Source organism: Camelus ferus, chromosome 4 (assembly GCF_009834535.1).
Source record: "Camelus ferus isolate YT-003-E chromosome 4, BCGSAC_Cfer_1.0, whole genome shotgun sequence".
Lineage (NCBI taxonomy): Eukaryota > Metazoa > Chordata > Mammalia > Artiodactyla > Camelidae > Camelus > Camelus ferus.
The window spans coordinates 67,070,781-67,089,296 of NC_045699.1; the positions used below are offsets into that span (position 1 = coordinate 67,070,781).

The 18,516-nt window shown below is 48.5% G+C and overlaps 1 protein-coding gene across 4 annotated transcripts in view; it reads left to right on the forward strand.

The window, feature by feature from the left end:
- Positions 1 to 18,516, forward strand: part of MVB12B (multivesicular body subunit 12B) — a 263,550-nt gene that overhangs the window by 104,704 nt on the left and 140,330 nt on the right. For 3 of the 4 annotated variants that reach the window (XM_032478454.1, XM_032478455.1, XM_032478456.1), the window contains one exon: positions 7,736 to 7,858. In XM_032478454.1, coding sequence (XP_032334345.1) covers positions 7,736 to 7,858 — 123 coding nt within the window. Of the gene's footprint in view, positions 1 to 2,446; positions 2,629 to 7,735; positions 7,859 to 18,516 lie in introns of those variants that run through there. The other variant, XM_032478452.1, reaches the window with a different exon arrangement.

Here is an 18,516-nt window from a genome sequence, read left to right on the forward strand (position 1 = left end):
CCATGTGCTGCTCACAGTTCCCAGACAGTCCAGGCTTGTTCACGCTACCGTTGGTGGCGTGTCTTCTGCCTGCAGTACTTTCAGTAGTCCGCACGCCTCATCTTTCAGGGGGACCAGCTCTATGGCAGCCCTTCTCTCATGTCTCCCTGACTCCCTTCCTTTCAGGACATTTCCTCCAGCCTGTGAGCCCCACAGCGGGTGGCCATGTCCTGTTCGTCGCTGTGTCACCCAGCACAGGGCACCGCGCCTGGGCTGTGCATCATCTAGTCTCCGCCCCAGCCCAGAGCAGTTAGATCAGAACCTGGGGTTGGGATGGGCAGCTGTAATTTTCCCAAACGCCACAGAGGAGTCTTCTTTGCAGCCAGCCTGGAGACCCACTGGTTCCTGCCGGGCCCCTATCCAGTCTGCTTGAGCTGAGTCACACCCACTTCTGGAGATGCGTGGAGTGCTGCGGTCCCACCTCCCTTCCTCGGCAGGTGGCCCATCCCTGGAATTGTGGGGCATCAGTGATCCCAGCATGGCACTCTCACTGGAAGGGGCCCGACAGGTCTGCTCTCAGCATTGCCCCTGCTGCTTTACGTGCCCTCCTTAACGCAATGAAACATGACTGATTGTGAGAGGAGGACAGGACTTCATTCAGCCATCCTTCCTTCCACCCATCCATCTCTCTGTAATCTATCTGTTGAGTACTCACTGTGGGCTAGGCACTGTGGTGGACATAACACCTTGGACCAACTTATGTTCTGCTTGGGAAAGTGTGCTAACCTTCTGAGAGGCAAGACTGTGTTTGTGTAGGTGTGTGTGTGCACGTGTGTGTGTGTGTGTGTGCACATGTGTGTGCTGAGGCCAGGTCCTTGAACACATCAGGATTCTTAGTGACAGCACCTGTCTGGCTGGGCAGTGGGGAAGGTTTGGGGTGAATGGGAGATGTGACCCAGGTTTTGAAGGGTAGGGTGGGTACCATAGAGGAGGAACTGGGTGCTCTTGGAAAACCTGTGCTGGGGAGGGAAAGATGGGAGGACTTATTCTGAGGCTGTTCTCTATGGATGATGAGCTTCAGGTTCCTTCTCTTCACTCATCAAACATCTAATGAGTTCCTACTACCTTGTACTCAGAGTTTGGACTGTGGACCAGCTGTTTCAGCATCACCTGGATCTTGTTAGAAATGCAGGTTTTCAGGCCCCACCCTCGACCTACTGAAGCAGTATCTCTGGGAGTGGGTTTAAGAATCTCTGTTTTAACAAATTCTCCAGGTGACTCATGCATGCTAGAGTTCAAGAACGCCTCCTCCAGAATGTTGGGGTTTCCCCCTCCATCATTGCTCCATGCTCAGCACAGGTCTCTCCGTAACCATCTGTGGGCTGACTGTTATGTACCGGTCCTGTTAGGTACTGGAATGTGAGAGATGCCTCAGGGGGAGGATGGCAGTGTCAGCCAGGTTTGAGGTATTAACAGGACATGTGGGTGACATTAGCCAGCAGGGCACTAGATACACACGTGTCTCAGGAGAAAAGTCCAGGCCATGGAGGGACACTGGAAGTCATAAGCAAACAGGTAGAATGACTATATGACCAAACATATGAAAAGAAACTCTCGAGACCCATGTGAAAGTCAGGGGGGCAGGCGGTGATGGGGCGTGTCTGCTAACATGAAGCAAGTGCTCCGATGATTCTGGCCTGGGAGCCCATTTGCCCAGCGTTGAGGTGACCTGTTAGCACTTTCACTCTTCAGACACTGGCTATCAGGCCAAGATTGTGACTCATTTTATGTCACTGAACATCAAGAGAACATTGCTCTTGGGGCCTCCTGCGACGGTTTCATTTGTAGGGCATCTGCGTTCTGTTTGGGTCCCCTTTCTTCCTTCTCTCCAGGGGACAATATGGCACTAAGATCTGAAGGGAGTGGGTGGAGACAACCTTCCTTTGTAGTAATTGTGAGCAAGGTGGGGTAGGACTCACAGTGTACTGGAGAAAAGCCCCTCCTCCCCAGCACCAAGTTCCCTGGTTTTGCAGAGTTGGGCCTGTAGGGGCAGGCCTTGGCCACAGCAGTGCTGTAAAACTTGATCCGGATTTATTTTTGGAGAATGAATTCTGGGATCTAGCATTGCACTGTTTGGGCCACAACAATCCAAACCCCAGGCCTGCCTCACATGGTTTATGGAAAATCTGTTTGGTAATCAAATGGTTAATATCAGTCTGAGCATAGGTCTGATGGAGTGGGTGCATTTATACACCAGATTCTCCTATTAGAAGTGATAGACCTTCACTGGAAAAAAGGAAGTGCTCACCATTGTTAGTTCCCTAGCTGGAACATTCTTTGTGATCTAGGAGAGCTTAGGAAAATATTTGCTTTAGTTCCCCAATATCTTAGCAGCTGTCCCAGCAGCCTTGGCCTGTTGCCACTAGATTCCACTCAACAGGGTTTGTCAGAATGATTTGGTTTCTGACTGGTCACTAGATAAGTGTTCTAGACCGAAGTACTGGAGGCCCCAGGATGCTCTCCTGAGGTTCCATGGTGGACACCTCTCAGCCCGTGTACACTGTCCCCTCTGGGTGGCCCCAAGAGCCAACTGGCCATTTGCCTGGGTGCTGCATGGGCCCTGGCCTCTGCTTGCAGTCTCCTGAGAAGGTAAGTCTCTGCACCTGTGTGTTTGTGTGTTGTGGGTGCATTGTTGAAGCCAGGCCACTGGCTCCCTCCCCTGTCCTTCTTTCTCCTGCTTAAGATTTGTTAGCAGAATGTTGTCAGTAATCATGGGCCAACAGAGGAGGGCGAGGGTTCCTGCATCCCTTGCTGCCCCTGGCAAACAGGCAGAGAGCTGCCCCATGAGGCCAGAGCAGCAGCTTTGCTGGGGGCCAGACACTTCCAGTGGAGGCCCTGCTTTCCAGTTGTTTCCCACAGTGAGCGAAATACTTACCCACTGCTCTTCCCCAGACTGCGAGCTGGTTCACGTGGGCAGACAGTTTGTCTTTTGTGCCCTTGACTTTGGATTTCCAGACAGTCCTATCACTACTTCATCCTTCTGTAGGGACTTAATTAACCCACTGGTTTTGTCATTCCACTTACAGTAGCCTAATTTAACCTGCCCCCTCAACACTTTGAAATTACTCTCTCCAGTTGTGTGCAAGTCACGCCTTCAGCCCTGGTGGGCAGCACTTCTGAGCTGGCCTTCCTCACAGGGAGGCCACTCCAGGTCCCCGCTGTCCCTCCTTTGAAGGCAGCACCCCCTCCCCCTGCCTCCCCACAGTTGTCCCCCCCCGCAAAGCACTTTAAACTTCTCAGCCTGCACCCATCCTGCCGCTGGAAAGGCCTCGGTGGAGAGAGGTCTGAGCTCTGTTAGTTGGGTTTTGATTTCAGTACAGGAGTTGATAAAAAGAGATAAACCCCAGGCTCACAGGGCCGGGGAAATTAAACAGAGATGATATCAAAGTTCCCCTGAGTTTTCAACTGTGATACAGTAGCTTAGTTTTCTCCCAGACTGGGGCCGGGAGGCACGCCTTTGATTCTGAAACAATGTTCAGCATCAGTTAAGCCCAGCACCACTGACTTTTAGGGATTAAGCACACTGTTGTAGTAATTCTTTGATCAGCTACAAGGGAGCAGTGTGCTGTCTGTATGAAAGGGCTTTATAGTTAAAGTTCATTTCTCTGTGAACCTAGGATGACAGCATTGGCGAGGTGCTGCAGTGCTGGAAGCTGGGGCCTCCCCCAGGCGTCGTTTGCAGCATTGCAGGCACACGCTGGAAGGTTTTCTCTTACCCAGCGTTGGATAGAACTCATTGAGCATGACACACCTCATCCTAACTGACCCCATCTAGTCCCAGTATGTCACACACACACACACACACACACACACACACACACACACACAGCCCTGTGTCGGGGCAAACATAGGCACAGCTGCCCAGAGCGAGGCTATGTAGCCCCCAGCCTTGGAAATGATCTGAATGAGGAGACTGGCTGCATACTCGGGGTACAGGCTGGGATGGGGATTGGGACCAGATGAGATTTAATTAAGAGGACTAGCTCAAGGTCAATGTTGCCACTGCACTTTCCCTGAGCCCCAGAGCAGACGTGACACCCGGGTGCTGCTACCATCTTCTTTCTTACCTGGCATCTACTGGGAACTGATTTAGCGGCAGGTTGGGTCAATCCTATGGTTTTCAGAAAACTCAATATCCATTCTTGTTATCTAAAATATTGGGTCAATGTTTGGCTTTTCCTGTGGAGACCCTCCTTGCAGCCACAGCTGGGATAGTAGAAGTTTCCCCAAATTGCCTCCCCTCTTCACTCCTGGTTGGCTCTGTGACTTCCAGTTGGTAATGGAGCCCTGTGTACCGTTGATCGTGCTCACACCGGGCTATACATCAACCTATTCCCTCCTGTGCAGGACTCGGATCTCCCTCATTAGGCCTAAATTTACCTCCATCCTACACAAACATGGCTTTAGCTCATTTTTATTGTTGTAAATTATTTATGAGGGAAATGTTGAATCTTGAAACTGAGGTGTGAGGAAAATTAATCCCATGTTACTTCTGTCTTTTTGTACTTTTCTCCCCCTTGCTTCCCTTATTGGGCTACAGCTAGACAAAGAGGAGTTTTGGCATTTTAAAATATAGTTGATGTTGAAACTGCTTTCTCTATCAGATACTGAATGGGAAGGTGGTCTCTGTTCAGTGTTATGGAAAGCAGACCAGACTGAGGAGGGAGGGCTAGAGGTGCGGATCAGCTCTGCTGTCTGCTGGCTCGTTTTGTCTGAGAACTCTGGGCCTCTGTTTTCTCTCCTGTAAAACAGGAATAATACACCTCAGCCACCTCCGAGGTTTGCTGTGAGCATCACTTGAGAAGGAGCCAGAGAAAGCTTTTTGAGAATTGCAGGGTACTGTTCAGATGCGGGGAGGTGTTAATGGGTTCTGTGTGCATCTAGGATTTGGAGATGGAGGTGGGTGCCGGACGAGGAATTGGGAGGAATTGCAAAGGATGAAACCAGTCGTTCCAAGTAGGCCTTAGCATTTTCTGCTTTAGCCCAGCATCGCCTCTTGCCAGATAGGTTAATGTTGGTCTTAATCACCCAGCTCCCCCGCTCCCCTCCCCTGGCAAGTTTGCTCTGCAGACCCGCATTAATGGCCTCTTCTCCCCCTCGCAGAGGCCTGGCCTGTGACCCTGGGCGGCCACGTACTCAGTGGTGCCATCCCTTCTGGCTCGAGGCTCCACACCGCCCGGGAAACGTGGAGTGCTAGTTAATAAACGGCCTTTTGTTAGGAAGGTCAATTGAAGTGACGGTAGAGACGCTGTTAAAAGTAATTTGCAGTCAGAAAATATGTAATTCAGGGCAGGCCGCTTTGAGTGATTGCCTTTGCCATGGATATCTTGGGCGTCTCTCATTAAAAGCTTCCTTTGCTGGTGGTGGTGCTTCCTCCGCCGAGCCGCCGCGGCCCCGCGCAGCGAGGAGTCATTTGTCTGCATTTCACAAAGGCTGCTTGATCCCCAGGGTACCGCCACGGCGGGGGTGGGGGGGTGAGAAAGAAGGAGGCGCGCATCCGAGATGCTCGGTGCTCATGCTCCGCCCTCTCGCCCGCCGCATCCTCGCAGCCCGCAGGCCGGCCGCGACCGGGCACGCGGAGCCGGGCTGCCGGCCCCGGCTCCTTTGTCTGCCCGGCTGGCGGCCGCGCGCAGCCATCTTGGGCCCCGCTGCGGGGCTGCCCCCGGTGCATTGTGGGAGCCTCGGCCCCTCCGTGAGCGCGGGTTCAGCTGCCCGCACTTGATGGCGCGGAGGAGGGCGGCTGTCATCACAGCCTCGCGGACAAGACTGTGGCCCGAGGACGTGACTCTCTCAGCAAATAAAATATTTATTTATTCCCATGCTCACTTCCGCTCTCTTATCTCTCTGATAGTAGAGGCAGTACTATCTTAATAATGAAAAAAAAAAACCTTACATCTCCATGTTCTTTATTAAATTCACAGCATGATATTTTAGCACTGGAAGAATTCGTACATTCTGTTAATGAGTTGTTAATTGCGAAGCATTTTGGTAACCAACAGCAGGTACCACTGTTTTGCAAACTGCAGCAGTGCTTTTATTTCCATGTTACCAATAATACGGGATTTTTCCCAGTGAAGTACTTTTTGGTCAGTGTTTGATTTGGACTGGGCTGCTGCAGATATTTAATTCTAAGCCTTCCTTATTGGGGACATGCATGCATATTCATTCCATAAATACTTACTTAGCGCCTACTGTGCGCAGGAAGCACTGAGTTCTGTGTGTTACACAGATAAAGCTGCCTGGTAAATGAAATTTGAAAATATAGAACGATGTGATGATGCAGCGTGGTGCCCTGTCCCCCTTCCCTGGGCTTTGAGAAGCTTATTTTCAGGAGAATTCAGTAAAGGGTAACTTAGTTTGGCTTTTGTCATAAACAGAAGCTGAGAGTGTACTGCTGCCAGGCGCTTCCTAGCCTTGATCCGAGACTTGGCTCCGCTGCGCTGACAAGTCTGTTTCCGGAGCCTTTCGTGGGTTCCCAGGGACGCTGATTACATGGTGACTTGCATGCAGCATTCTGGTTGTTTCTATTTAGGAGGCTGTAGTCATTTTAAATAGCCCACGCCTTTTCTGATTCTAGGCTGAGAACTGAGAATACTCCTGCCTGCCTGCCTAGTTAGGCAGGGTGTTTGGTTTGCTTTTGAGGCAGTAACCAGCCCTGAGAGAGCTGGCAGACCTACAGCCAGTGGAATTTAATTGCTGCAGAAGGAGGTGGAATTTAACTTGCTCTTTTTCACTCTTGTCCTTTTAAAAGCACTAAAAGTCATTTACATAAGGTGTTACCTTTTTTATTTGCTTTCTAGTGCACTGCCACTCGAGCTGCCCAGGCCCAGTGCTCTCTATATTCTGCTTGTCTCCTCTGGTCAAATCAAGAGGCAGTCAGCAGCAGAATAATAATTCCACTTCCCTCCCTTTCTCCCAAAGTGCCCAACAAGAATTATGGTCATTGTTAGTGTTTAGCTTTGAGTGAGTGCCCACATGACCTGCAAGATTAAACACAACAAAGAGACCCACCAGTCCTCTTGGGAACAGCACCAACCACGTTTCTGGCCTGTTACACTGGACCTTTGTGTTCCAAACCCGCCAGTCTCATCTCCTTTTTGTTGAGCGCCTACTGTGTGCCAGAGACCTCTGCAGGCCCTTTATTTCCATGACTCCCTGAGTTCTCACGGCAGCTCTGTGACTGTCATTATCCTGACCAGTCATCAGCTAGTAAGTCATGGAGCCTGGACTCCGGTGTCGTGCCTGGGCCTCTGTGCCCAGAGCACCTTCTATGTGTTTGCAGAGCTCTGCCTTCTAAACAGTCCACCCTTGGATGTGTAGAGGCTGTGGGTTTGGAAGGCTGCACTTCCACAGGGAGATACTGTGAGCAAGAAAGATAGGAGGTGTTGTTGGATTGAGCCATGTCTGATTTATCCTCAGGGAAGCTGCTGGTATCTGTTCAAAAGTCAGGCAGCTGGATGGGAGAGTGTTCAAAGCTAACTTGGGAACAGCAGGGACTGGAGGTGACTTGAATTCTTAATGTCAGGAAAGGGTCAGGCAAGGCCAGGGCTCCTTGAGCCAGTCCAGGTATATGGAGCTTAGTTCAGGGTATCTACCTCAAGATTCTGGTTCTACCTGTCTGAGACTTTGTACTGGTCACTTTAAATGCTCACTCAGTTTGAATTTTGTGCTTTCTTTTTTTCCTTTTTGGAACCAGGAGCAATCCACCATGCCTGAAGTCAAAGACCTTTCAGAAGCCTTGCCAGAGACATCGATGGACCCCATCACAGGAGTGGGGGTGGTGGCTTCTCGGAACCGAGCCCCGACAGGCTACGATGTAGTAAGTCAAGATTCACTGCTGCAACACGTTTTTATCTTCTGTGTTCAGGACCCTCTGAACGTTGTGTGTAAGACGTGCTTCTTTCCTCCAGGAACTTAACCAGGGAGAGAGAGCATCACAAGTGGGAAGCGTCCTGGTTTGGGAGCAGAAGATGTGGGCCTATCTGGGCTGTTTCCTGGCCTTCTCTGGGTCACTTGACCTCCGTGATGGTTGTTTTCACCTTCTGTGAAATTAAGGGGTTGATTTCCAAAGTCATTTCTAGTTGTGACATTTCATGAAAAGGATCCAAGAGTCTGAAAGACCCTCGGTGGTTGTCATAGGTTGTCTTACATGTATAAATGTCATGAATGTATTGATATGCATTTATATTGCTCCTTACAGTTTACAAAGCAGTTTCCTACCTGTGAACTCACTTGGCTTTCGCAGTTCCCTGGAGGGTGGGAGGGCAAGTTGCTTTATCCCCGCTGTGTTGATCAGGAGAACCGAAGCTCTGAGAAGTGAAGTCACGCAGCCCAGTCCTTGGGAGTGGTGAGTCAGGACCAGACCCTCTCCCACGTCCAGGGCTCTGACACATCACCACAGATTAGCAGAGAACTTGCTTCACTTTTCAGCAGACGCCTGTGGTGATGTTCAGTAGTACCAATGGCTGGAATTGGTTATTTTGTAGTTTCAATAGGTAAATTCCGATTTGGAGGGAGCTTAAAAAGTGCAGAGTAACTCTTAGGAGGGTTAGTTAACAGTGACTGGCCTTATGTGTTCTGAGATTCTAAGGCGGTCTTAGTTTCCCTTTCCTCATTTTGTTTATGATGACATCTTATTGTTTCTCATTGAAAATGTACATAGGACTACGTAAGAATAAAAGAATATGAGTCTCATTAGCCAGCACGGAAAACCTGGCACGATGGTAAGATCCGTGTTCGATGTACTAGGGGTGGGAGGGATGCAATGGCCAGTCCAGTAGAAGCCCCAAGGCAGGGTTTCTCGACTGTGGCGCTACTGACATTTGGGGCCAGATGATCAGATAACTGTGGGGAGTGGGGCTGTCCTGCGGCTTCTAGGATGTTTAGCAGTGTCTTGACCTCTTCCTACTAAATGCTGATGGCATCAACCCCCGAGTTGTGACAACCAAAATGTGTCCAGACATTGCCAGATGTCCCCAGGCAAGGGGGGTGGGCAGGCAGAATCAGCCCTCATTGAGAACACTGCAGTGCACACTGGGTCAGCCCACGCGGGTCCCGCGCGAGGAAGGGGAAGCCTGTTAAAATGCCCCACATCACTTTCCCAACTGTTTGAAAGCTTATAAACATTTAAAAAGTGAAAGAATGGGGGAAATCTTTTTTGACAAAGATTTGAGTCTTACCTGCTGCCTGACTTCAAAGTACTGTTTGAATGTATAACTTGCCATAAAATAGAATCATTAGGTATGGCTTTGTGCCATAAAACTCTTGGGGAAGCTAATAAAAATGTTCCTGATTTGAGAAGGCTGAGTGTCTTTTGATGAATTAGAGATGAAGCGGCGAGTCATGAATCAGGGCAGGGGCTGGTGCTCACCGTCCCTGGGAGGACTGGCTCCGGGCTTGCTCCCCTGGGGGGCCTGGGTCTTCTTGCTGTTCCCGCTCGGTGGTCTGTGTCTTTAACATTCTGCTTGTACCTTCGGGGTCATCGTGCATGCTTGGCTGGTGGGCGGCAGATGGCCTTTGATAGTTGGGTTTCCTGAAAGTCTCGGTAAGTCTGACAGGAGCAGAATCTATCCCTATCATTTTCTCCTAACATCTAGCTCAGGGCACAAGAGCGCAGTGTCAAATGAGTAAGATTAATAAGCACATTTCATGATGAGGCTGTACCGTGCATTATCGTGAAAGGTGAGCGGGGCAAGAGGCTCCAGCAGGTCAGCTTGGCAATTACCCAGCCTCTGCTCTCCGAGCCGGAGCGTCCGGGTTCCCCGGAGCCCTCTCTGTCGGGGAGAGAGGCGAGAGTCATCTCTTTGTACTGCCCACTGGACTGTTCCCAGATAAGCATCTGGTTCCTCAGAGGCCTGACCCTGAGTTCAAGGGGACTTGGGGGTGGGGGGACACGGAGGAGGAGGGGCACTTCCCATTCCTTTTACCCTGAGTTTCACATGAGGTCACCATCCAGGCCGAAGCACAAGGCGTTTTGCGGTGGCCGGGCCACAGAGAGGCCTGACAGAAGCAGTGGTTGAGGAGGCCCTGCGGCAGACCACAGCCAGACCTCTGTGTCTGTCACATGCGCCGTGGGGTTGGTCCCCCCTGCACAGAGTCCGCTCAGTGCCGTGACACGGGCCCGGGAGCCAGGCGCCAGATGGGCTGCTGACCCGGGGGGCACAGCCACTTTACATGAGCGGTTCCCTGTTGCTGCTGGAAGTAAAAAGAGGTCAACTGTTTATTTATAAAAATTTCATTTTATAACTCCTCTGCAGGTCAGGGGAAGCTCCCTAGGCTAGGAGACTGGGGAGTATTTGCTCGACTTCTCAATTTGTTGTCCCTGTCTCTGCAGTCCCCTCTGGAACAGCCTCCCCTTCTGCTCCTCAGCCACACTGTCAGACCTAGGAGTGCTGGTGACGGTTCCCTGCCGTCAGAGGTCGGGTGGGTCTCGGGTGTCCGCAGTCCCTGGCGTGGTGACGCTGGTGTTTGCTGAAGGTCGTACATGCCGTTTTATTATATGTGGATGGTCAGTTTTCCACGATTCATGATGCCACGGAAGCTCTTCATGCTAAAACACCTCTGCACAGAGTCAACCATTGATTTCCAGGTCACTCGGGGATGTTGCAGTGTCTGAGGGCATCAGGCTGGACATCACTGATGACCATTGTTGGGAGTGTTTCTGTGTATTTCCAGTGAAATACTTCTCCCCTTTTTACCCGCACTCTTTTGCCTTACTCAGTGAGTGTTTACAACTCAGGGACTAAACAGTGTATTTGTGAAGATGACTCTTTCTTTCCAAAAAGGAAATATCTTCCTTTGATAATATACTTCTTGGTCATATACTTTCATATGATAATATACTTTTTTGGCAAAAACAAAAAAGTCAGCAATACAATGAAAGAATAATCAAACACTCCACAGTGTTTTAGTTTGAAGTGTATTTGTCCAGCCTATTTTTTTGAGTGCCCACTGTGTGCCAGCTAATAACTGGGGATATAGTGGTGTGTGAAACATCTGCCATTTCTGCCTTCATGAAGCTTGCAGTCTAGACCGGGAAAAAGACAAATGATCGCACAAATAAATGTAAAATGAAATTTTGGTAAGTGCTTTGAAGGAAGTCCTAAAAGGCTTATTTTTCAGAGCTGGTTTTCCAGATCTACCCCTTTCTCTTTCTCAATCCCAGACTGTGGCAGCAGGAACCTCCTCCGACTTATTTCTGCAAGTTGCTCCCTTTTTCCATACCCTGAGGCCTGTCCAGTGTCTGATCTCCAGCTTTTTCTGAGCCTTTCCTGGGGCACCACCTGGAGTGTGCTCAGGGTTCTTCAGCTATGGGCCCCTCCCCGGCCACCTCACTGCACTGTTCTTGTTGGTGGCATCTGCGAGGTTGTGCTTGTCTGGGGGTACCTCCCCTGCTCACCTGGCAAGGCTGTACCTTTCCTGGCCAGAGTAGGGATGGACACTCCTTTTCCTTCACTCCCTTGTTCTGTGACCTGCCATGGTTTCCCACCGAACAGCTGAGTCCAGAATTACTTTTCATGAGACTTTTCTGGGGCTCTGAGGATGACAGAAGCAAGAGGGTGAGGCTCAGAGAATATTGCTGCTGAGGTCCAACCCCTTCCCTGCCTGGCCTCTGCCTTGCCTTTGGCTACTTTCAGTCCACCTGCCCCAGAATGGCATTTAGAGCTGCCATATGTAGGGTCCCAGCCAAATTGAGTCTTGGTCTCAGAGAGGCTGGGAGATTTTTTCCCTTTTCTTCACTCCAATCTAAGACCTCCTTCATCCCCTCCCTGGGAAACCCCACCTGACACAAGGGAGTCTTTCTGGCACAGTGACCCTGAAGTGAGAGACCATCCCCTAGTTCAGGGACTGTTTCCGGACGTTCAGGCGGGGGATTCTCAAGCCTCAGTCCTCTGGAACTCCACGCCCCGGGTTCCTGCTGTGGTAGGTCTGGGTGGGGCCCGAGAGTTTGCATTCCAGCCAGTTCCCAGGGGATGCTGATGCGGCTGGTTCAGCGGCTGCACCACTGGGCTCAGTTAAGTCATTCTTAAATGGCCGGTACCTGTGGGCACCACAAGTCTATCTCAGGAAGGGCTGCGCTAGCTTTTCCTCTAGTCTTTCAGCCTCTCCTGATTTAGAGTTCAGACGATCTCAGGGGATGAGTGTGTATGTTTGTGGGTTTTAAAAAATACATATTTTAAAAAAACAAATAGGATGATACTATTTATACTCTTATAACTTAAAAAATATATTGTGGGCCTAGCTCTTAATCTATGTAGATATATCACATCACTTAATAATATATTTTTGTTGTCTGGCTGTACGAAAATTTGGCTAATAATCCTGTCTTGAAGGGCGCTGAGTATGTTTCCATTTTTGTTTCTAATATGATAAACAGCATCCTCGTGTATGTATTTGTGGCGTGGTCACCCTACTAATGCCATGGAACAACTTCATAGGTTGGAATTACTGGGTCAGGATATTCATGTTTTAAACTTGGTAAATGTTGCCAATTGCCTTCTAAAAAGGTGGTGACATTTTGTCATTTTCTGTCCTCACTCAAGTGAGTGTGAGTAAAGTGCATTTTTGCGGGGTTGAATTGGCCAAGTGCCCCCTCCCTCCAGGCTTTGCACCCAAATGCCAGTCACACTGGCACTCGCCACGGTCGGGGGGACCTCTGGGATCCGGGGCCTGGGCCATGTGTTGTTTCAGAGGGAGCGGTGGGTCTTCTCCGCAGGGGGCTTCTCCTCTCTGATGACCGGAGAGAGGACACACGTCCAAATCCTTTAATTCGTCCCCGATGACTTCAGTGTATCTTCGAGTCCCACTTCCTTCTACTCACCTCTCCTCCAGCCTCACTGAACCTCTTACTTTCTCATATTCGGAGTAAGGAGGAACTTTGTACCATAATATCCTTGAATCCACTTTTCCCGCATTTCCAAAATTCCTGTCCTCCCCCCCCCCCTTTTTGGGTAAAATTTTACTCATTCTTCAGAGCCCAGTTTGAATAGCTCCTTGGTGAGCTTTTCCCGACATTACTCGTTCATTTATTGCCTCAGGCATTTGGCTTCACAGATGTTTATGGACCCCCCACATTGTGCAGGGGTGCTGGGAGGCCCCGGATCCTGGGGGGGGGGGGGTTCCCTCAGGTGAAGGTGAGAGATGAGGACGGGCGGGTGGGTGAGGCTGGACCACGGCAGAGTATTGTCATCACATGAAGGTGGTGGCTATTTTTCTGAGAATGGTAGGAGTCACTGCAGGACTGTAAGAAAAAGGTTCTTAGATTGTACTTTTTTAAAGTTTCCTTGGTGTGTGCAGAAAGGGGAGTAATAGGGTTAAGGTATCGAGGCAAGGCACTGAGTGTGTGTAGGGGGAGGCCTAACCTGTGAACAGTGGATGGACTGGAGGGATATGGGAACACGGGGACCTGGATACATATCCTTTCATAGAGAAGAATGGGTTGAATGCTGGGAGGTGGGTGCAGAGGTGAGGAAAGAGAAGGACCAGAGTGACAACGAGGGTGTCTTGCTGGGCAGCTGGGTGGATGTTGCTGCTCTCTGCTGAGATAGGAACGTACACAACCAGGAGGGTTGAGGGAGGAGGAGGACGACCATCAATTCAGTTTTGGACACGCTGAGTGTGAGGTGCTTGTGTGACGTCTGGGTGGGAGTGCTGGGCAGCCCTAGGTCTGGAGATCTGGAGAGAGGTCTGGGCGTTGTCAGCACATGGCAGGACCATGGTCCTGGGGGCTGGCCCTGGAGCATCACTGATTAGGGATGGGCGGGAAGGAGGCTCAAAAGGGGACAGGGGCTGAGCACCCAGAGAGGGAGATGGAAAAGTTGTAGGAAACTGGAGGAAAATGAGTATTTCTAGAAGAAGGGGTGGCCAGTAATAGTCAAAGTTTCCTAAAGGGTAAATAAAATGAGGCCGAAAGGTTTCCACTGGGTGCAGTAACAAGAAGGTGGCTGTGAACTGGGTGATAGGCTCAGAAGCAAGGTTGGAGTGGATCTGAAGGGCCCACCTGAGGTGCCGGTGACCAGAGAGGCCAAGTGTACAGGTGGCCTTTAAAGAAGGGAGGGTAGAGGGAGAGTGGCAACCTGAGGGTGACACGGGGTCAGGAGTCTTGTCTTCTTTGTTTAAAGGCGGGCAAGCATTGAGTACGTTTAGTTGCTGATGGGACGAACCAGGAGTGAGGAGGGTTGACCATACAGAAGAGGGAGGGGCTGTCTGACGCACGGCCCCTGAGGCCAGAGGACCTGGCATCCAGAACCAGGTCAGAAAAAGGCCCAGGAATTTATGTTTGTGAAGCTCTCACTCCTTCCTGCTGCTGCGTTCTGGGAAGCCAGCCTCGATCACGGCCTCTGACCACCTCGTGGGCCTCCCAGGGCCCTGTGTGGACCAGCCATCCCCTCCCTCTTCACTTCCCATTTCTTCCCCGGCTTCCTCTTCTGCCCTCTCCTTGCTCTCAACACCCCTGTTTGTTTCTGAGACTAATTAGACAGCAAAACATTCCTTAAAAACTGCTCGGACTGTATAGTTCCTATATGCCTGAGATATATTTAGGTTTTCTAAATAATTGTTAGTTTCAGATGCTTAAACTACAAAATGAGAGGGGCTTTGGCGGTGCCAGGAGAGGTCGACTTTCCGCTGGGCCTGTGGGCTGTGTCTAGGGGCATAGAGAAGGGTGAGTTTAAAAGTCTAAGCCTACCTTCCAAAGTGGAGAAAGAAAAAAATTATTCACTAAATGCTGGAGCAGAATCAGACAAGTTGGTGTTTTTATATCAAGCTAAGAAATTTTCAGAAATCAATGAAAAGCATGTGAAAAAGATAAATGATATCTTCTTAAAGACATATGGTAGATATCAAGTGGAGATTGTAGGACATAGTTGTATGTCCAGTCTGATCACAGCTGTCACGTGGATCTGCCCAAAGCTGAAGTTGTCAGAGAGACCGGAGCGGGCAGGAAGACCACCCCGTCCCTCCTGGCAGAGAGCTGCCCCTCCCAAGCTCTGGCTGCACGAGGCAGAGGCAGAAGCAGGGCCGGCAGCCCCCTCCCGCTGCCCGCGGCTCCCTTCCCACGTGGCCTTGCTGTCCAGGGCTGCAGACCACGTCTGCCTCACACGCTGGTTTATTTTCAGAACCAGAGCTAGTTTTGATAAAAGGCACCAGGTGTTCCTCCCTTTTTGTTTTGTAAGAAAATACAGGAAACTGAGATTTACTGAAAACATGGAAAGTGGTTTTACGGCCAGCCCTCGGGCCTTTGTTTCCTGAGGCCTGGATTAGCAAGCTTTGCATAACTGGCATCATCCCTGCTCTGCCCCCCTGCCCTGCGGAGCCCCTGCCTGGGGAGTGGGTCTTCCCGGAGGACGCACCTGGGCTTCTTCTGCCTAGGAGGGGTGGGCAGAGCCAACATCGCTCTCAAATTGCCTCCCTCTTGGCTTCTCTCCCCCTCCAGCTATGGACTTTGATTTTCACCCAAAACTTTCTTCTCACTAGTGACTTATTCCATAGTCGGTTCATGTGGAAAGTGGAGAGGACTGGGGGAACGCTGCGGTGTTCCAGCAAGAGAGACCTTGCCACGCCACGCAGGGCCACGCAGGGAAGCACCCGGGTCGGGCAGAGGCAGAGGGAGCAAGGGGAAGGCATAGCCAAGAGCCTTTATTGTGGTTTCTGTGGGAAAGAGAAGGCGAGGCAGGGTACATGGGTTTAGGATTGTCTAGTTTAAATAATTTCGGCTTGCTCTGGGCTATAGGAGTGGCCTCTTGTCAGATATCTGGCCCTGGGTGATTTAGGCAGGAGGATGGTGTTTCAGACTGAAGGAGCCTGATGAAAGAGGCAGATGGCTGGGAGCATGTTCTCAGGATTGGTTGGTTTGCACATCAAAAATGTGCTCACAGGCAAGTGGTGTTCTGTCTCTAGGAATTAGCTAACCTCTTCCTTAGCCACTGACAACCACTAATTTGTTCTCCACTTCTATAATTTTGTCTTTTCAGGAATGTTATATAAATGGAATCATACAGCATGTAACCTTTTGGGATTGGCTTTTTTTCATTTTCAAAAATTCAGCGTAATTCTCTGGAGTTTAATCTAGAGAATCTACTGCATGTGTCAATAGTTTGTTCCTTTATTATTGCTGAATAGTATTAAATGATACAGCTGCACCACAATTTGTTTAACCATTCACCTGTTGAAGGACATCTTGGTTGTTTCCAGTTTGGAGCTATCATGAGTAAAGCTGCTATATGCTCGTGTACAGGTTTTTGTGTTAACGTAAGTTTTTATTCCTCCAGGATAAATGTCTGGGAGTGCATTTGCCGGTCATATGGTAGTTGTGTATTTAGTTTTTTAAGAAAATGCCAAACTACTTCCCTGTGTGGCTGGTAACATTTTACATTTCCATCAGTAGTGTGTGAATGATCCAGTTTCTCCACATCTTTTCCAGCATTTGTTATGGTCAACATTTTTTTTTGTTGTTGTTATAGCCATTCTGATAGAGTTGCAGGGATAACTCATTTGGTTTTTTAAAATTAATTAATTTATTTTTTAAAGTTTATTGACATGTAGTTGATTTACAGTGTTAGTTTCAGGTGTACAACAAAGTGATTCAGTTAAATATATATATATATATATTTTTTTTTTCCTTTTCAGATTCTTTTCCATCATATGTTCTTATAAGAAATTGAATGTAGTTCCGTGTGCTATACAGTAGGTCCTTATTGTTTATCTGTTTTATATATAGTAATGTGTCTGTTAATCCCCAACCCTTGATTTATCCCTCCCTTCCCTTTTCCCTTTGGTAACCATAATTTGTTTTCTATGTTTGTGAGTCTGTTTTTTCTTTTGTAAATAGAATTTGTATCATTTTTTTTCTGGATTCCACATGTAAGTGTTATCATATGATATTTGTCTTTCTCTTTCTGACTGACTTCACTCAATATAATAATCTCTAGGTCCATCCATGTTGCTGTAAATGGCATTATTTCATTATTTTTTATGGCTGAGCAGTATTCCATATATATCACATCTTCTTTATCCAGTCATCTGTTGATGGACCTTTAGGTTGTTTCCAAGTCTTGGCTGTTGTAAATAGTGCTGCTGTGAACATTGGCTTGCACGTGTCTTTTTGAATTAGAGTTTTCTCAGGACGTATTTTGGTTTGAATTTGTATCCCTCTAGGGCTAATGATGTTGAACACCTTTTCATGTGCTCATCTGCCATCTCTATAACTTAAATGAAGTGTTGCTTTGTGTCTTACTCATTTTCTATTGGATTGTTTGGTCTTTACTGTTGAGTTCTGAGAGTTCTTTATATATTCTAAGTAAGAGTCTTGTTGGTTGTGTGGTTTGGAAACATTTTCTTCTAGTCTGTACTTGTCTTTTTATCGCAGCAGGGTCTTTTACAGAGCAAAAGCTTTAAATTTTGATGAAGTCCAATTTATCAGTTTTTCTATTTTATCAATCACGTTTTTGGTGTCAAATCTAAGAACTCTTAGCCTAGCCCTAGATCCTGAAGATTTTCTCTTATTTTTTTTCCTACAGGTTTTATAGTTTTACATTGAACATTTAAGCCTTGTGATACGTTTTGACTTAATTTTTATACAAGGTGTGAATTTAGGTTAGAGTTATTTTTCTCCCCCTATGGATGAACAACTACTCCAGTACCATTTTTTGAAAAAGCAACCTTTCCTTTTGAATTGCTTCTGAATTGCTTTATGAAAAACCAGCTGGGCATATTTGTGTGACTCTCTGTCCAGTTTTATTCTGTGTGTCTAGCCCTCTGCCAATTCCACGCAGTACTGATTATTGCAGCTTTATAGTAAGTCTTGAAATTGGGTAAAATGATCCCTTCAACTTGATTTTTCTTTTAAAAAATTGTTTTAGCTATTCAAATTCCTATGTCTTTCCATATAAATTTTAGAATAATTCTACTAGAATTCAGATGGAAATTGATGTTTAAAAGGGCCTCTGAACCCAGTTCCAGCATGGGGGCTGCTTCCCCACACCAGTAGCCAACAACTCTCAGACAGTTCAACAGTTCTGACACTTGTCTACCTGGAGCTTGCATCAGAATCCATAAGTTAAGGGTTCAATCCCACAAGACTGCCCCCTCCCAACTTCAGACACCAATCAGCAGTTGTCACCTGTGTGTCTTACCAACTGGCTATAGGTCAGAGGTTCCAATGACCTGACCTTCTTCTCGGGTTCAATTAATTTGCTAGAGTGGCTTACAGAACTCAGAGAACATTTTATTTACTAGACCACTGGTTTATTATGAGAGGATATAACTCAAGAACAGCCAGATGGTAGAGATTCATAGAGCAAGGTATATGGAAAGGGAGAGGAGCTTCCGTGCTGTCTCTCCCAGCACGCTACTCTCCCAAATCTCATGTGTTCACAAGCCCAGAAGCTCTCTGAACCTCGTCCTGTTAGGGTTTTATGGATGCTTCATTACATAGGTATGATTGATTTTATTATTGGCCACTGGTAATTGATTCAACCA